Source organism: Chiloscyllium plagiosum, unplaced genomic scaffold, assembly GCF_037043375.1.
Source record: "Chiloscyllium plagiosum isolate Xiang-an unplaced genomic scaffold, Cpla_swu_hap1 HiC_scaffold_31, whole genome shotgun sequence".
Lineage (NCBI taxonomy): Eukaryota > Metazoa > Chordata > Chondrichthyes > Orectolobiformes > Hemiscylliidae > Chiloscyllium > Chiloscyllium plagiosum.
In genome coordinates this window covers 46,903,555-46,919,727 of record NW_028270169.1, presented here as the reverse complement: position 1 = coordinate 46,919,727, position 16,173 = coordinate 46,903,555, and the positions used below count along the sequence as shown (strand labels likewise).

The window sequence follows — 16,173 nt, the reverse complement described above, 5'->3', positions numbered from 1 at the left end:
ATGTTTTGGATTGCTCTTGAAAATGCAGCTACGCTCCATAAACTAAACAGGCTCCAAGAGCATTGTAAAAGCACAAAAACTTGCAGACTTGGGAGGTAATTAGGTAAAGCAGCTCAAGTTGTACATGGGTTTCTTGGTTGGTCACTGGAGTTGGCACCAGAATCATGTGTGGTCACTGAATTGTATGGATTTCAGTCTGACTTTCTTAGCATTTCTGTAATGCAATGCTAAATATACATTCAGGAAGGCCTTAACAATTCCTTGTGTATATGAATAACTCTACTGCCTTCAGGTCCAGCAAGCTCACATTGGCTGTGAAGAGAAAAGGAAAAGTACACATATCGGGCAATTCACTAATAATTGTATGATGAAGAGTTCGAATTGTGGATAATACACGAAAAAAAAACTAATATTCAATGGGGTGTATTGGAAGGAGACCATTCAAAAAGCATATGGCATTTTTGAAGAACAATTCTCAGATGGGGACAACACTGCACAATTGTATTGATTAATCATTTACAGTTAGGCAAAGTGGTAATCATCATAAAGATGATGGTCCAACAGGGCTAGCCAGAGAATTCCAAAATCCTCCCTCAGAGACCACAAAGGAAGAACGATGAGTGGCCACTTCAAGATGCCTATATGACTTAAACATGGTGGTAACTCTGGCGATATTGTTTCTCATTTTGGTTCCAACATCATTGGCAAAGAGGTGCTCCCTAGCTTAGACTACGTAGTTGCAAAGTGCACACATATAGCCAAATATATGAGTAGGTGGGTACTGATGTGCTGAGTAAACAGCCTGCTCTGTCCTGGATGGCATTGAGTTTTTGTTTGAAGCTGCATCAGTCATAACTGTCGATTTGACCTTTTATTGAGGCCGTCACTGTTTTCCTTTTGTTTTTCTAATTTTTTATATTTTTAAGATTTAAACTTTGCATTGAAGGAGAGAACAAAGACAGATGTTGGCCTTGGGAACTTGTTGGAAGACAATGCAACTTAATTACTGTCAGAAGGACACTACAGACAAGTTGGCATACACCTGTAGCTATGCTCAGGGGTGACATGCTGACTGGATGCTGAATTGGTTAATAAAGATTAATCAATGCCAACCACAGAAAATATTAATAAAGAGCAAAACAGGGAGAAAACCGGTTCTGATTGGCAGAGAGTCATTTTGGGAAGCTTCCAGGCTGGCTGCTCTGTTTTTCTCTTTGGTAACTGGAGAGAGAACCTAATTGTTAAATGTTCTTAGAAAAGAATTCCAGCCTGTAAGTAGTAAGCAAATATTCCTAGGAGACTGTGGAAATTGTTGCATTCATTAGCAACGTGAAATTTGTGCAAGTTGAACAGCCCATGCGCCTGTGACCAAATTATTGTCCAAAAACATCATGAAGGCCTGATATACAGCATTTAAAACAGTTTAATTGAACTGACAAGTTACAATCCTTCATATCCTTTTCATTTTATCTCCTCACTGTGTCAGTCTGTAAGAGTGTGAGGATTATAATCGAATAAGATTGGTGTAGAATGTAGATATTAATTAGATTAACTTGTTTTTCTGTTCTGTTAAAGCTATATTATTAATATTAAATGTAAATCTTTTGTTGAAGTTACAAATTTGGTGTCCAAGATCAGTTACTTGTAAAATTTGGTTCGGAACAATAGGTAATGTTGAGGGGTATTAAATATTTTAATTTCACTGTGTTGGAAATCTGGTGGTTCGTGAGGGTGTAGTGCAAAGGGACTTGGGCATCCTAGTCCAGGATTCTCCTAAGGTAAACTTGTACGTTGAGTTGGTAGTTAGGAAAGCAATTAAAATGTTGGCATTTATTTTGACAGGACTAGAATTTAAAAAGTGATATACTTCTGAGGCTTTATAAAGCTCTAGTCACATCACATTTAGAATATTGAGAGCAATTTTGGGTCCCCTACCTTAGGAAAGATGCACTGACCCTGGAGCGGGTCCAGAAGAGGCTCACGAGAATGACCCCAGGAACGAAAAGTTTAGCATATGAGGAACATTTGAAAGCTATGGGTTGCTACTTGATGGGAGTTGAGAAGGATGAGGGGATCGAATTGAAACTTACAGAATAATAGCCTGGACAGAATGGATGTTGGGAAGATGCTTCCATTAACATGAGAGTCCAGGACTCGAGGGCACAGCCTTAGAGCAAAGGGAAGATCCTTTAGAATGGACATGAGGAGAAACTTCTTCAGCCAGAGAGTGGTGAATCTATTAAATTCATTGCCACAGAAGGCTGTGGAGGGTAGGTCATTGAGTATATTTAAGACAGAGACAGATAGTTCTTGATTGTCAAGGGGATCAAAGATTATGGGAAGAAAGCAGGAGAATGGGGTTGAAAAACATATTAGCCATGATCAAATGGTAGAACAGACTTGATGGATTGAATGGCCTAATTACTGCTCCTATGTCTCATGATCTTCTGATTTGGCTTGGCTGCTTGTTATCTTTGTCTTGTGACATTTTGTAATCAAGAGGCATTAGGGCTTCAGAAATTGGCCACTTTGCGACAGTATCCAACTTGTTCTGCTTCTGTCAGGGTTGATATAGCTGGTCCAGTTAAAGCCGATTGTCAAAGGTGACCCCTTTATGCTGTCAGTAAGAAACTCAACAGCTGAAGAGATTAGATCTTTTCTTGCCAGTGATAATCATGATTTGAAACGTATGGATTAATTTAATAGGTTCTGAGGGAGCACCAGAGGTTCTGGGTCCTTGATGATCATAAATCACATCTTTTTAAATCTTCAGGCAGGATGTTAACTACTTACGGATTTTCCTATTATTCTCAATTTTGCTTAGTAACCTTACTAAGGTTTCAAGGTTACCTTAGTAATGATGACTTCATGTTGTAGGCTACATCACCATTCAGGATTTCAAGGCATTCTAGCTAAGATATGAAAAAAACTGGGTATACACGGCTTCACAAGGTTTCACATGGCTTATTGTCTAACAGTGTGCATACTGCGATGTCCCATGTTGGGAAAAGAACACATTTTCTTGTGATGACATGTTCAGATTTAAGTGGACTAAGGAGTGCTCTGAAAGATGGTTAAATGGTTTATTTATATTGATTTTGGTAGATTCCGAGAAATAACAATGTAACCTGTGACCTGGGAAGAACAGCTTAGTAAATTGTAAATAATTAATCACAGTTGGGTTTGGGACAACCAGTATTTTCCAATTGGTAATTCAGAACCAGAATAAACAAGGAAGGCATTCTCTGAATGAAATAATTTTCGGTTGGCCAGTCTTTGATCAGATCCTGGTGTTGAAGCAGGTATCTGAGAAGATAGCAGAAATTGTATTACTGGGTACTTTTTGGTTAAGACAACAAAGGAAGAGGACCTTGGACTGGAGAAAAATTACACAATTTCTTACTGATTTTTTTGAATAAAGTTTATATAAAATGTTTGAGCATGTCTCCACTGACATAGAAGGTATGAGCTAACAACAGCATTAGGGTTAAGAGTCAAAATAAACTCAACTGCAACTTTTGTTAATTCTTACTCAGATAATTATACAGTACTACGTTACCTTAATCAATGCAATGCTATAAAGGAAGGAATGTGGTTTATTTTCATATCAAAACCAATTCTCTGTCATACATAGGCATTGATTGTATTTTCTGCTACCAGGCTTAAACAAAAGGTAACTACTGCAGCAGCAAAGATTGTCTTTTGCATCTTTTACAGAAGGAGCTGTGCCATTTTCACTAAGCAGCTAGCCTTGATGGAGCAAAGAGCAGTGGCAGCAGAATCATTTGAAGCACAGGTTTTTGTTTTAATGTGTCTCTCATTACTGTACTGGTAAGAAGTAGCCAGTAGTGAGCAGCCAAGGCTTACAGAACACTGTAGCATTGCATTAACTTACCAGCCCCAAAGTTCAAAGTGGTAGTTCCAAAGTTGAACCCTAGTAGAAAAAAGAGGTGACTGTCACCGGCAACAATTATGATTAAAATTTGGTTAGAACAAAAAAATGCACTTCCAAACACCACATTCACGCCATTTCAGGTCGACTCACACAACTTTGAAAGTTCATGTAGTGATCCAACTTTCTACTTTGCATCTGCATAAAATGGGAACAAATGACCAGTGGAGAGAATTTAAGAATTTACATAATCTGCAGTGATTCTGGAATGCTTTAGTAACTCTGACTGGAAATAATGTGTAGATATTATGAGAGAACAGGATTTGCCATGAATATGTTATTTGCCAAAAACATCTTAACCCTGTAGAAAAGGCATCCTTATCCATGAATTTAGTCAGCACTTAGCTACATTGCCCCCATGGTCCATGTGATAAACTAGAAGGAACCAGAGATGCGACTGTGAAACCAGCCACAGTGATAATAAAATCACCCAGTATCATTAAATTCATTTCCACAACTGACTGGACTCTATCAAGCAACTCATTCCATGTTAGAATCTGATCTGGATGATTCAAGACAACTCTGGCCAAATCAAATCAAATCAAACCAGTCATTCCGTGAATTTATACTATTGCAGAATAATAGTTAAATATATCAAGCATTGCCATTTTCAAAACTTCTAACAATCAATTCTCCTGTAAGATACTAAATTTTTGAACAAATCAGTGCCTAAAATAAAATCTCAATTACACACACACACACATTTCTATATATACTGTTTTCCCACTGCCCAAAGTCAGATTTTCAAGCAATCGATTTATGATATTAGCTCTTACCATGCACCTTCTAGACTACTAAAACTGCTTTTCATTTCGATATTGTAAGATATAAGCACTGCTTTCATTCAGTAGGTCTGAGAAGGCACCAACTCAACTCTTGACTGCAAGAATTTGAATAAAATCATTTAGAACCAAGCTGCAGAAGAAAGCAGCTTGCATTGATTAGAATAGTCACAGAAACGTATCGCCTTTGGTCCATCTTGTCTACGCCAACCAGATATCCCGAATAAATCTAGTCCCATTTACCAGCACCTGGCCCATATCCCTCCAAACCCTTCCTATTCATACACCCATCCAGATGCCTTTTAAATGTTGCAATTGTACCAGCCTCCACCACTTCCTCTGGCAGCTCATTCCATACACACACCACCATCTGCGTGAAGTTGTTACCTCTTATGTCCCTTCTAAATCTCTCTTCTCACCTTACACCTATGCCCTATAGTTTTGGACTCACCCACGCTGGGGAAAAAGGCCTTGTCTGTTTAATCGATCCATGCGCCTCATGATTTTATAAACCTCTATTAAGGTCACCCGTCAGCCACTGATGGTCCAGGGAAAAATAGCCTATTCAGCCTCTCCCCACAGCTCAAACCCTCCACTCCTGGCAACATTTTTGTAAAGCTTTTCTGAACCCTTTCAAGTTCCACAACATCTTTCTGATAGGAGGGAGACCAGAATTGCGCACAAAATTCCATAAATGGCCTAACCAATGTCCTGTACAGCTGCAACATGACCTCCCAACTCCTATATTCAATGTTCTGTCCAATATAGGAAAGCATACCAAACTCCTTCATCACCATCTATCCCATCTATCCCATCTATCTGTGACTCCATTTCCAGGGAACTATGAACCTGCACCTGAACAAAGGTCTCTTTGTTCAGCAAGACTCCCCAGGGCCTTACCAGCAAGTGTACAAATCCTGCCCTGATTTGCCTTTCCAAAACACAGCACCTCACATTTATCTCAACTCTGTCAGCCCATCTGATCAAGATCCCATTATACTCTGAGGTAATCATTTTTGCCAATTTCAGTGTCATCTGCAAACTTACTAACTATACCTCCTGTGTTCACCTCCAAATCATTTATATAAATGACGAAAAGCAATGGGCCAGCACCAATCCTTGTTGAGTTTTCCAATACTTTTGGAGTTTTCCGATTTGCCTTCCTCACTGGCTATAGCATCTCAAAATGTGGAGAGAAAGTAAAGAAAAACACGCAAGGTTTCAGGTCCTCATTACTAAGCCTCACTGGACATGGCATGTACACACTGAACAAGTCAGTGCTACGGATCAGCTGTGATGCTACCCATTCTTGAATATCTGCATAAGAGGTGATAGGTACTGTGTAGTATAGCTGTTTAATTTTTCAATTGGGAATTGAAACAGCTGACAATTAAATAGAATAATATTGAAGAGTTTTACAAAACATTTGAGATCTCTTCCAAAACCAGCACTAATGGAACTCACACAAAAGAACTGCCAATAAGATAAGTACTTCAATAGGGGTCAGCAGCCTTGAGGGGAAGAACAAAGATATTCATTTCATACGTTGGGCAATAACCATTGCCAATAAAAAAACAACCTAACTGCCCCTTGGCATTTTGTGGTTTTACCATCACTGAATCCCCCACTAACATCATCCTCGGGATTACCATTGACCAGAAACTCAAGTGAACTCATCATTTTAATACAGTGGCTACAACAGCAGGTCAGAGATTTGGAATACTGCAGCAAATAACCTATCACCGGACTTGCCAAAACCTGTTCACCATCTACAAGGAACAAGTCAGGAGTGTGATGGAATACTCTCCAGTTGTCTGGATGGGTGCAGGTCCAACAACAGTCAAGAGGCTTGACTCCATCCAGGACAAAACAGCATGCTTAATAGGCACCACATTCATAAACATCCACTCCCTCCATCACCAACATTCAGTAGCAGCAGTGTCTACTGTCGACAAAATGTACTCCAGAAATCTGTCGAAGATCCTGAGACATGTCTAGAATTACTAACACCTCCACCTCATGCTCCTCAATCCCACCTTGTCTAGTAGCCTGTATCTCAGTATTCTCCTTGACCACATTGTCTTTTTCTAGTGTGAATACCGACAAAAAGTATTCCCCTATGTCCTCTTACTGCAAGCACAACTTCCCACTACTATGCTTGATTGGCCATAATCTTACTCTAATCATTCCTTAATTCCTATAGAAAGCCTCAGGGTTTTCCTTGATCCTATCTACCAATGACTTCTCATGTCCCCTCCTGACTCTTCTTAGCTCTCTCTTTAGGTCTTTCCTGGCTACCTTGTAACTCTCAAGCACCCTAACTGACCCATCACATCTCATCCTAACATAAGCCTTCTTTTTCCTCTTGACAAGAGATTCAATTTCCTTAGTAAACCATGGCTCCTGCGCTCGACAACTTCCTCCCTGCCTGACCAGTACATACTTATCAAGGATCTGCAGTAGCTGGTCCTTGAATAAGCTCCACATTTCAATTGTGCCCATCCCCTGTAGTTTCCTTCACCATCCTATGCATCCTAAATCTTGTCTAATAGCATTGAAATTTAGTCAGTTCTCTTGAGATGTCCTTTGCTGAAAACAAAAAGTGTGGACATTGGTCAGATATGTAAATTTATGTTAGCTTTCACTTAACATTCAGGTTTATGTCTCAGAGATGCGATTTATTTTACTGTGTCATTGCAGTGCAAGATATATTTGTATAGTTTTTTTTATTCACTCACATGGGGGCTTGGCAGTGGTGAGCTACTACCTTGAAATGCTGCAGTCCACATGCTGTAGGCAGACTCAATGTTATGAGGGAGGGAATTTGAGGATTTTAACCAAGAATCGATGAAGGAATAGCTATATACTTCCAAATCAGGATAGTGAGTGCCTTGGAGAGGAACTATCAATTGTTGTGTATCGACTGCCCTTTTAGATTAAAGTGGTTGTGGGTTTTAGCAATTGCTGGGGTCTTGAAGTTGAATGTGGAAATTTTTATTCCTCTCTCTGTTACAACTAAAAGCCGGGGGGGGGGGGGGGGGGGGGGGGGGGGGGGGGGGGCTCTTTCTGCTGCAAGAAGTGCATGAGGAACAATCTATTTTACTGAATTTGACTTTGCCAAGGATGCAAGGATGTCACTATATTAGAGCAGATCATTTTTGTTTGGTTAAAGCATTTCGATAGATTGCAATTAAACTAATTCTTTTATTTTTATTGTGCCTGTATTTTAATTCTAGTGCAAACAAAGTGTGTTTTGCAGAAAGTGGAGTAATTTGACCAATCAAATTGTATTTGGAAAGCAAAGCCTTACACTTATCTTCAAAATAAGAAACAGTTAGCGCCTAGACTATCGTCTTAATACATTTTGAGGGGGTTTGGTTTGGTCCGGTCCATAACAGAGTGAAAACCAAGAGGTTAAGAAAACGGAAAAGATGGCAGAAGGGTCTTGTTCACTAGACAAATTAAAGTGGTTTAGAGCCCTCACTTGTCTTTTGATAGTGAATTCCTAGTAAAAATGCAGATCAATTACCAAGGAACGACAGTATCCGAGTTTTGATAGCCAGGTTAATTAGAGTTGCAATGGTCTAATTTTGTTTTAACTGTTAAATTGTTCAGGCAAGATTATGTAAAAAGATGAGCATTTTGTTTGGATTCAGTGCAAATGCTTTGCAAGTGCAAACCCTGCACACTTCAGTCTTGGTATTCAAGACAAATGTGTGCTGGTAGTACTGAACTCAGTACAAGTATCTGAAATATGAACTCAAATTTAACAAATAACAAACGCATACCTCCAATCTTGTCACTTGTCTGCCATATAGATCACAAGATCTTGGGACACACTGCTGTTGAGACAAGATCTAAACTGACGCAAATGTAGTGACACCTTAATTGAACACAACACTCCTGCACAAAAGGGTGCTTTAGCAATGTCCATTTTCGGTTGAGACAACCAGACTAGGGGATACCTAGGCAACCAATAGCTTCGGTTTTGTACTTGATGAATTCAGCAGAGTATGAGAAGCAAAAAAAAAACATTTTTAATAAAATACTGACATCTTAAATTTGTATTCTACTGAGAATTAAAAAGTACCACACGGACAAGCGACTTCAGCATTAACCAAATAGAAAATCTCCAGGCCAAAAACAACCTACGCTAAAATAACTTGGATTTAAAGCACAGAAGTATTTTTAATGTATTTAAAAATTCTACTTGCACAGTGGAGTGATTCAATAATGGTAAGCTCCAACTGTTTACCTTGAAGATGAAGTTTCAATTTGAGCCCCTGCATTACATGTTCAAAGTTACTGTCTTTAGACACCAACAGAATTACCCAAAATTTCGAGCATCTTCTCAGAAGACCTCTCAATTCAATACACCACCAGATTTCTGAGAACCTAAGCCCTAGTAGGTCCAGAAATGTTTCTTGGCAATAGTGACGACTGCAGATGCTGAAGAGTCAGAGTGAGTTAAGAGTGGAGCTGGATAAAACACAGCAGGTCAAGCACCATCTGAAGGGAAGGTCAGTCAACCTTTCAAGTCGGAACCTCTCATCAGGTCCTCGGTCCTGAAACGTCGGCTCCTCTTCTCCTCTGATGCTGCTTAGCTTGCTGTGCTTTTTCCAGAAATGTTCCTTCGAAACACACAAGTCCTAATGGAATACACGAACTAACTGCATAAACGAAATTATCTTTATCCACGTATTAAACAATATTGAACACTAGCCAACCAATCTCTATTAGCAAATTCATTGCCAGTCAAAAAGATCAGGAAATTGCCAGATTTGGATCACAGAAGGCAAATGGGACTTGTTATGGGCAGTGACTTCAATGCAAGTTCAGTTATTGTGGTGGTAAACAAGGAGGAATGAGCCTGGATTTAGAATTAAATTTAAGTTCAGCTCAGAAGCTGTATTCTTCATCCCACTTCATCTGTATCTGTAATTAAAATCGAGGTCAAACAGAATGCTAACAACACAAACTGAGGTTCAATCCACTAATTCAACCAAACACAAGAGATCCTATGGCAATTTTCAAAGAGGAGCATGAAATTCTCTTGCCATCCTGGCCAACATCCCTTTCATGAGCAATACCAAATAAAAAGCAAATCCAAGTAATCTCCGCTGCTTGTGTAATCTTCATGTATGCAATTTGGCTGTCACATTTGCTAATGTAGCAATAATGGCCAAATTTCAAAAATAATTCTTTTGTCATGACACACACAAGAACATTTCAAGAACACAACAGTTGCTGAGGAATCATGTGCCAGCTTTGCAAGAGCAAATGGAAGGAAACTAGCAAAAATAGTTTGCCATAAAATCTACTCCATCTAGTTTCTGCTGTGAACACACCGGATATCAAAACAGACAATGTAAAGAATGAAGAACTCAAACTAGGACTGCTGGCCTGAAAGTGATTGACCAGTGGCTAACTTTATTCTGCATCACAATGACCATAAGAGTCCTTTATATCAATGTTGCCCAAAGACAGGATATATTTCCATTGGCATCCCTCACAGAGGGGAACACCCAACACGAAAAGGTACTCAAAGAAGCTAAGTTGGAGATCGAGGAGGAAACATAAGAGGGACAAACACATCTTGAAGGACACAGTTGCAGCTTACAGCCATCTGTACAAGTAATACTAGAATTCAAGTAACTGAGTTCTGATAAGGAGGACTAATGTACCCTAGGAACAAATCCCATCAACATTTAAACTGTCAATGGTTTCACTCACCTCCAAATACAGGTTTGTTCTCAACTGTGTTTGTGGCTCCAAAGTTGAACTGTGGAGTGCTCTGGTTCTGCTGGGCCTGGTTAGTCAATGCTGAACCAAACATATTTTGAGATGACGCCGTCGAAGTGGAAGTGGCAAATGGGACGGAAGGGTTTGAAGAACAAAATCCACTCTGACCTGAACCAAAGAAGCCAGCTGCAGCTATATTTGGATTTGACGCAGCAAGAGTGAAACCGCTAGTTGTTACAGCTGCCTGGTTCGATGAACCAAAGCCAACCATCTGTGAAGAGCCAAAGATCGACCCAGTTGTACCACCACTCAAACTCTTCGTAGCATTGAACATTGGAGCAGCAGTGGAAGTGGTGGTTGTACCAAATGAGAAAGCTGCGGAGGTGCTGCCAAATGGTTGTGTAGAAACTGATCCAAATCCAGTCTGGGCTGTCGCACTCCCGAACACTGACTGGCTGGGAGTTCCAAATGTAGACTGCGAAGTGGTACTTGGAAAGGCTGACTTGACTGCAGAAGCTCCAAAGCTGAAGGGAGTAACAGCATTGCCAAAGGCAGGAGTTTTACTTGGGACTTTCTGAGTTGCTGCAGCATTTGTTCCAAACGTTGACTGACTGCCTGTGCCTCCAAAGTTAAGTTGGGCTGTCGGACCACCGAAAGGTGGTGCGCTTGTGGCATTACCAAATAGGGAGGTTTTTGCGGAGTTTCCAAACGCAAGAGCAAGCTGCCCACTTGAAGTGGTAGCAGGTGTTGACACTGAAGGGCCAAAACCCCCAAATAAATTTGAAGTGGGTGCAATACTTGTTGACACCTGGCTTGTGACCACTGTTGATTGTCCAAAGACAGAAGCTCGTGGGCTAGCTGATGTTGCAGACGTATCTGCAGAGCCCTTCCCAAACTGGAATACATCACTCGGTGCTGCTGTGGTGGTTGAAGGGTTTGAACCAAACTGAAACAGTTGCGGTGATGAAACGTTGTTAATTGCAGTAGTTGTAGTATTGGGTTTTGAAGTAACAGCAACACTTAAACCAAAACTAAATGTGGCTTTTGAGCCCTTTGTTTCCGAATCAACATTTGAACCTGCTAGTGAATTGGAGGCTGTAAATGGGAATAGAGAAGAAATAGATTTTGGACAAGTTGTGGTAACAGCAGTTTCGTTATTAATAGCAGCTTGAGTTGACTGACCAAATGTGAATGGTGTCGATGTGGTAGTTGAAGTTGCAGGTGTCGAAGAGTTCCCAAACACTGGTTTGAATGAAATAGTTGAGGTAGCACAGCTTGATGTTATTGATGCCAAAGTCACAGGTGTAGTAACTGGCATTGTCAAACTCGACGCTGTTGAGACGATATTGGTCTGCTGTGCCACTGGCAGACCAAAGACTGGCTTAAACCCAGCTGTACTGGCAGATGAAGGAGCTGTGACACTAGTGACTGCTGGCTTTGCAGTCACTGTGCTAGGCAGGCTAAAACTTGTGCTTGGAGGTGCAGAACTCCCTGTACATGCAACGGTACTCATTTCAGGCTCTTTGCTAACTTTATTTTCTTGTGGACTTACAAGAGCAGAAACCTGGCATGAGTTGGTGGTGGTAGTGATGGCTTTGGTAGCAGGTTTATTGATTGGAGTTATAAGTGGCTGGGTGATGGAGGAACATGAAAAGTTCAAAACATCAATTGGCTTAAACCCTGCAATGTCAGTTGTCATTGCCATACTAGTAGTAAGAGTTGTAGGAGGAGGCAATACATCATTCTTGAATGCGATAGCGGAAGACTCTAAGGCTTTAACCGTGTTGCTTGAAGTTACTCCATCTACAGAATCTGGGAAAGGAAAAGATTAACATTAAAAGTCACCTCTGTAATGAAGGATTTAACAATCAAAAATAGTGCATTGCAACTGCATCATCAACAATACATAACCTTTCCCTGAAAGAGGTTTGCAAGTCCATTCATTAGAAGTATGAATCAATTTTGTTTTTCAGAAAAGCATGAATCCTCTGGATTATGCTTTATCTCAAGTACATATATGGCCAATGAAAGGCAATTGCACGTCCTAAGTCTGTAATAATCTGCAGATACAGAATTGATGGGTGAGTGAGAACTTGTCAGATGGAATATACACATGGAAAACACCAAGTTATGCACTTTGGTAGGAAGAATAGAATCATCGAATCCCTACACTGTAGAAGCAGGCTATTTGGCCTTCTCCGAGCCTGCACAAACCCCTCGAAGAGCATCCCACCCAAACCCAGACCCATCCCTGTAACCCTGCATTTCCCACGGCTAACCGACCTAGTCTGCACATCCCTAACACCCTGGACAATTCAGATGGCCAATCCACCTAACCTTCACAGTTTTGGACTATGGGAGAATGTGCAAAAACCACACAGTCAACTGAGGGCAGAATCAAATCTGGGTCCCTGGCACTGTGAGACAGCAGTGCTAACCATTGAGCCACCCAGATGAGTAGAATATTATTTAAATGAGGAGACTGCAAAAAGGTGTAGCAGATGGACTTTCCTTTTAATTCACTTGTGGGACATGGGCAGCACTGACTGGGCCAGCATTTATTACTGTCTCTGGTTACCCCTGAGGTGGTGGTGAGCTGCCTCCTTGAACCAAGTACTTCATGTGTTATAAGTAAACACACACCATTAGGGAAGAAATTCAGGATTGCGACCTGGCACACCAGGGTTTACCTGTCTCCAGTCATGAAAACCAACATTTACCATTTACAGTTCCCCATACCCAACTTCATATCCGCACTGTCAAGGTTACTTCGCAAAGGTAAATGCAAAAAAAGGATTTTAATTCTCCTGAAGAAAAAGTGTTCGTTTCATCATCCGTTTCAATTCTGAAAGTAACCATAACCAGCACACACTGTCAGCATCAAGTAGTTTTGGGTCAGTTCTGGTTAACACAGCTGAACACCAAATAATAAACATCAAAATTTACCCTTTCTCAAACTCAAATGAACACTCTCAAATACAACTTGATATTTTGCTCTATTTCCCACAACAACCATGCGGTGGGTCTTCTGTTTGAGATTTATATTCTGAAATAAATTAAGAAAAGTTCTGTGTTTTAGCCAATGTTGATTAGGAACTCAAATAACACTGTCCAAACTCATTTTAAATTGGAATACAGCAAACAGAAAATAGGACTACATTGTTACCTGCACATCAACAAGCTATGCTGAACAATTTGCCTGGCAGAAATTTTCTGGGTGCAGCCATAAAATGCTTAATTGGTTCAATATTGCTGAATTCAGTTAGCTAACATTTGCAAAAAGAAACTTATTTTGATCTTTGAAATCAATTGCATCAAAACTAATGACAAACTGTTGACCCATAATTACACACCTGAATTACTAACTGCGTTTGAGCAGTTCTGCATCTTCTTCAAACTGACCAGCAGAGGACTGGAGACAACAGCAGAAATGGGTGTGGAGCTGGCTGTTGGTTCAGCAGAAACTTCTCCTGTTGGGGCAGTAAATGTCACTGACAGCGAGGGTACTGTTGTAGACGTCACCGGGGTTGGTGACTTTGCAGGCTCTGTTAACAGCAAGAAACAATTTAATTCTCATTGATAAATATTAAAAAGGGTTAACAAAATTGAATATACATAGAGTCAGAGATGTACAGCAGGGAAACAGACCCTTCGGTTCAACCCGTCCATGCTGACCAGATATCGCAACCCAATCTAGTCCCACCTACCAGCACCCGGCCCATATCCCTCCAAAGATTTAAATAAAGGACATTGCACGGTCAAATACAATAAAAAGGAAGCTGGTTGCATCAACACATCAAAAATGTTTAAATGACAACCACATTATTACTACAAAAAATTCTGTAAATGGAATTATGGGAGTTAAGCACTCCACCCTGTGGCCTTTTCATTTTTCCATGATTTCCGGAGAAAAATTCTCACCTTATGAAAAATGCATTTATATGAGAAAGGCTCAAATTTTTTTTCACATTTAGAGACCATTCGGTGTATGCCATGAAGCCCAGAGGCCAGAATCAGCATTTAAATCAAGATAATAATATATAAAATGAAAGCAGAAAACTGAATCACAAGAGACTTTTTTCAGGGTCAGAGCATGCCAAGATGCCAATACCTATTGATCTTGATCATGATTTTGGAATTCTCCATCAAGGAGAGAGTCTCAAAAGCAGACCTTCCCAAAATTATAAAATGTAACCAATACAAACTGATCAGCAAGAAATGGAAGTTTAACCGTGGACTTATAGTCTATGTGTAGTCGCTACAGGTCCGTTCAGTAAACGAGATGCTTCATTCATGACAAAGGGACACTTCGGAGCAGTCACTGGACACAAGATGTTACACAACATCACTGCAAGCTCGGCAGTAAAGGTAATAATTCAGTTGTTATGAAGAATAATGTAAGTTCTCCCAACGCAATCACTAATAAGTGCACATCTGGTTAGAAAATCACAAATTAACATTTCCCAAGTTCCAGCTGTGATCTGTGTTAAGTGTTAGCAGGTCTTCCACAGAGCTGACAAGAGGAAGCTGTAACTAGCAACACTTCTGTGGTCCTGCCACAGAACAAAATGGACAACCAAAATTCCGGGTCTTCCCAGTAATATTGGTTGGAAATGTATGGTCACCAGGTTATTTTGTTTAAACTTGCTCAGACATGCAATGCCATACTTCCAAGGACAGATGCAACTTGAACCCTGATTTTCTGGCCCAGAAGCTGGGACATTAGCACACAGCCAAAAGGCCCATTATATGCGCACGAGATCAGTACAGGACAAGGATCAATTTTATTATCCACAGCTGAATAGAATTGGGTAGCGTTCTGGAACATAAAGCCCTAGGGGTTCATGTACATAATTCTTTGCAACTTGCATCACTTGTAAACAAGGTGATTAAGAAGGCATTTAGCATGCTTGCCTTCATTGCTCAGACCATTTGAGTATAGGAGTTGGGATGTCATGTTGAGATTGTACAGGGAATTGGTGAGGTCTCTTCTGAAGTAGTGTCCAATTCTGGTCACCCTGTTATAGGAACGTTATCAAGCTGGAGAGGGGTCAGAAAAGCTTTACCAGGGTATTGCTGGGAATGGAAGATTTGAGTGATGGGGAACTGCTGGGTTGGCTGCGACTTTTCTCACTGGAGCAAAGGAGTTTAAAGGGTGACGTTATAGAGGTTTATAAAATTATGAGGGGTATAGATAAGGTGAATGGCAGGGGTCTTTTCTCTATGGTAAGGGATTTCAAGACTAGGGGGCATACTTTTTTGTATAGATCGTGGTTCGTGTGTGGAATGACCTTCCAGAGGAAGGTGGAGAATGCAGGTCCAGTTACAATGTTTAAAAGACATTTGGATAAGTACATGAATAAGAAAGGTTTGGAGGGATATGGACCAAGCACAGACAGATAGGACTAGATTGGTTTGGGATTATGGTCGGCATGGACTGGCTGGCCCGAAGAGTCTATTTCGTGCTGTATGAATCTGTTCACTGTCTATCTCTCACAATGAGGCTTTTGTGGCACAGAGGTGTATCTCAACCTCTGAGCCAGAAGGCTTGCTCTAGAGGTGTGTAATAACATCTCTGAACTGATTTATTCATAAAGAAACCTGAAAGATATCTCTATACTCACAACAGGCTCTTGTGGCACAATGGTAATGTCTCTACCTCAAGGCCAGGAGGCCTGCTCTCAAGTTCCGCCTGCT

The 16,173-nt window shown here is 40.5% G+C and overlaps 1 protein-coding gene across 3 annotated transcripts in view; it reads right to left on the bottom strand.

The window, feature by feature from the left end:
- The window catches only part of pom121 (POM121 transmembrane nucleoporin), a 58,116-nt gene that overhangs the window by 15,125 nt on the left and 26,818 nt on the right, over positions 1–16,173 (bottom strand). For 2 of the 3 annotated variants that reach the window (XM_043718719.2, XM_043718718.2), the window contains exons 10-12: positions 13,830–14,021; positions 10,468–12,288; positions 3,896–3,934 (exon numbers count right to left, since the gene is read on the bottom strand). In XM_043718719.2, coding sequence (XP_043574654.2) covers positions 3,896–3,934; positions 10,468–12,288; positions 13,830–14,021 — 2,052 coding nt within the window. The remainder of the gene's footprint in view (positions 1–3,895; positions 3,935–10,467; positions 12,289–13,829; positions 14,022–16,173) is intronic. The other variant, XM_043718720.2, reaches the window with a different exon arrangement.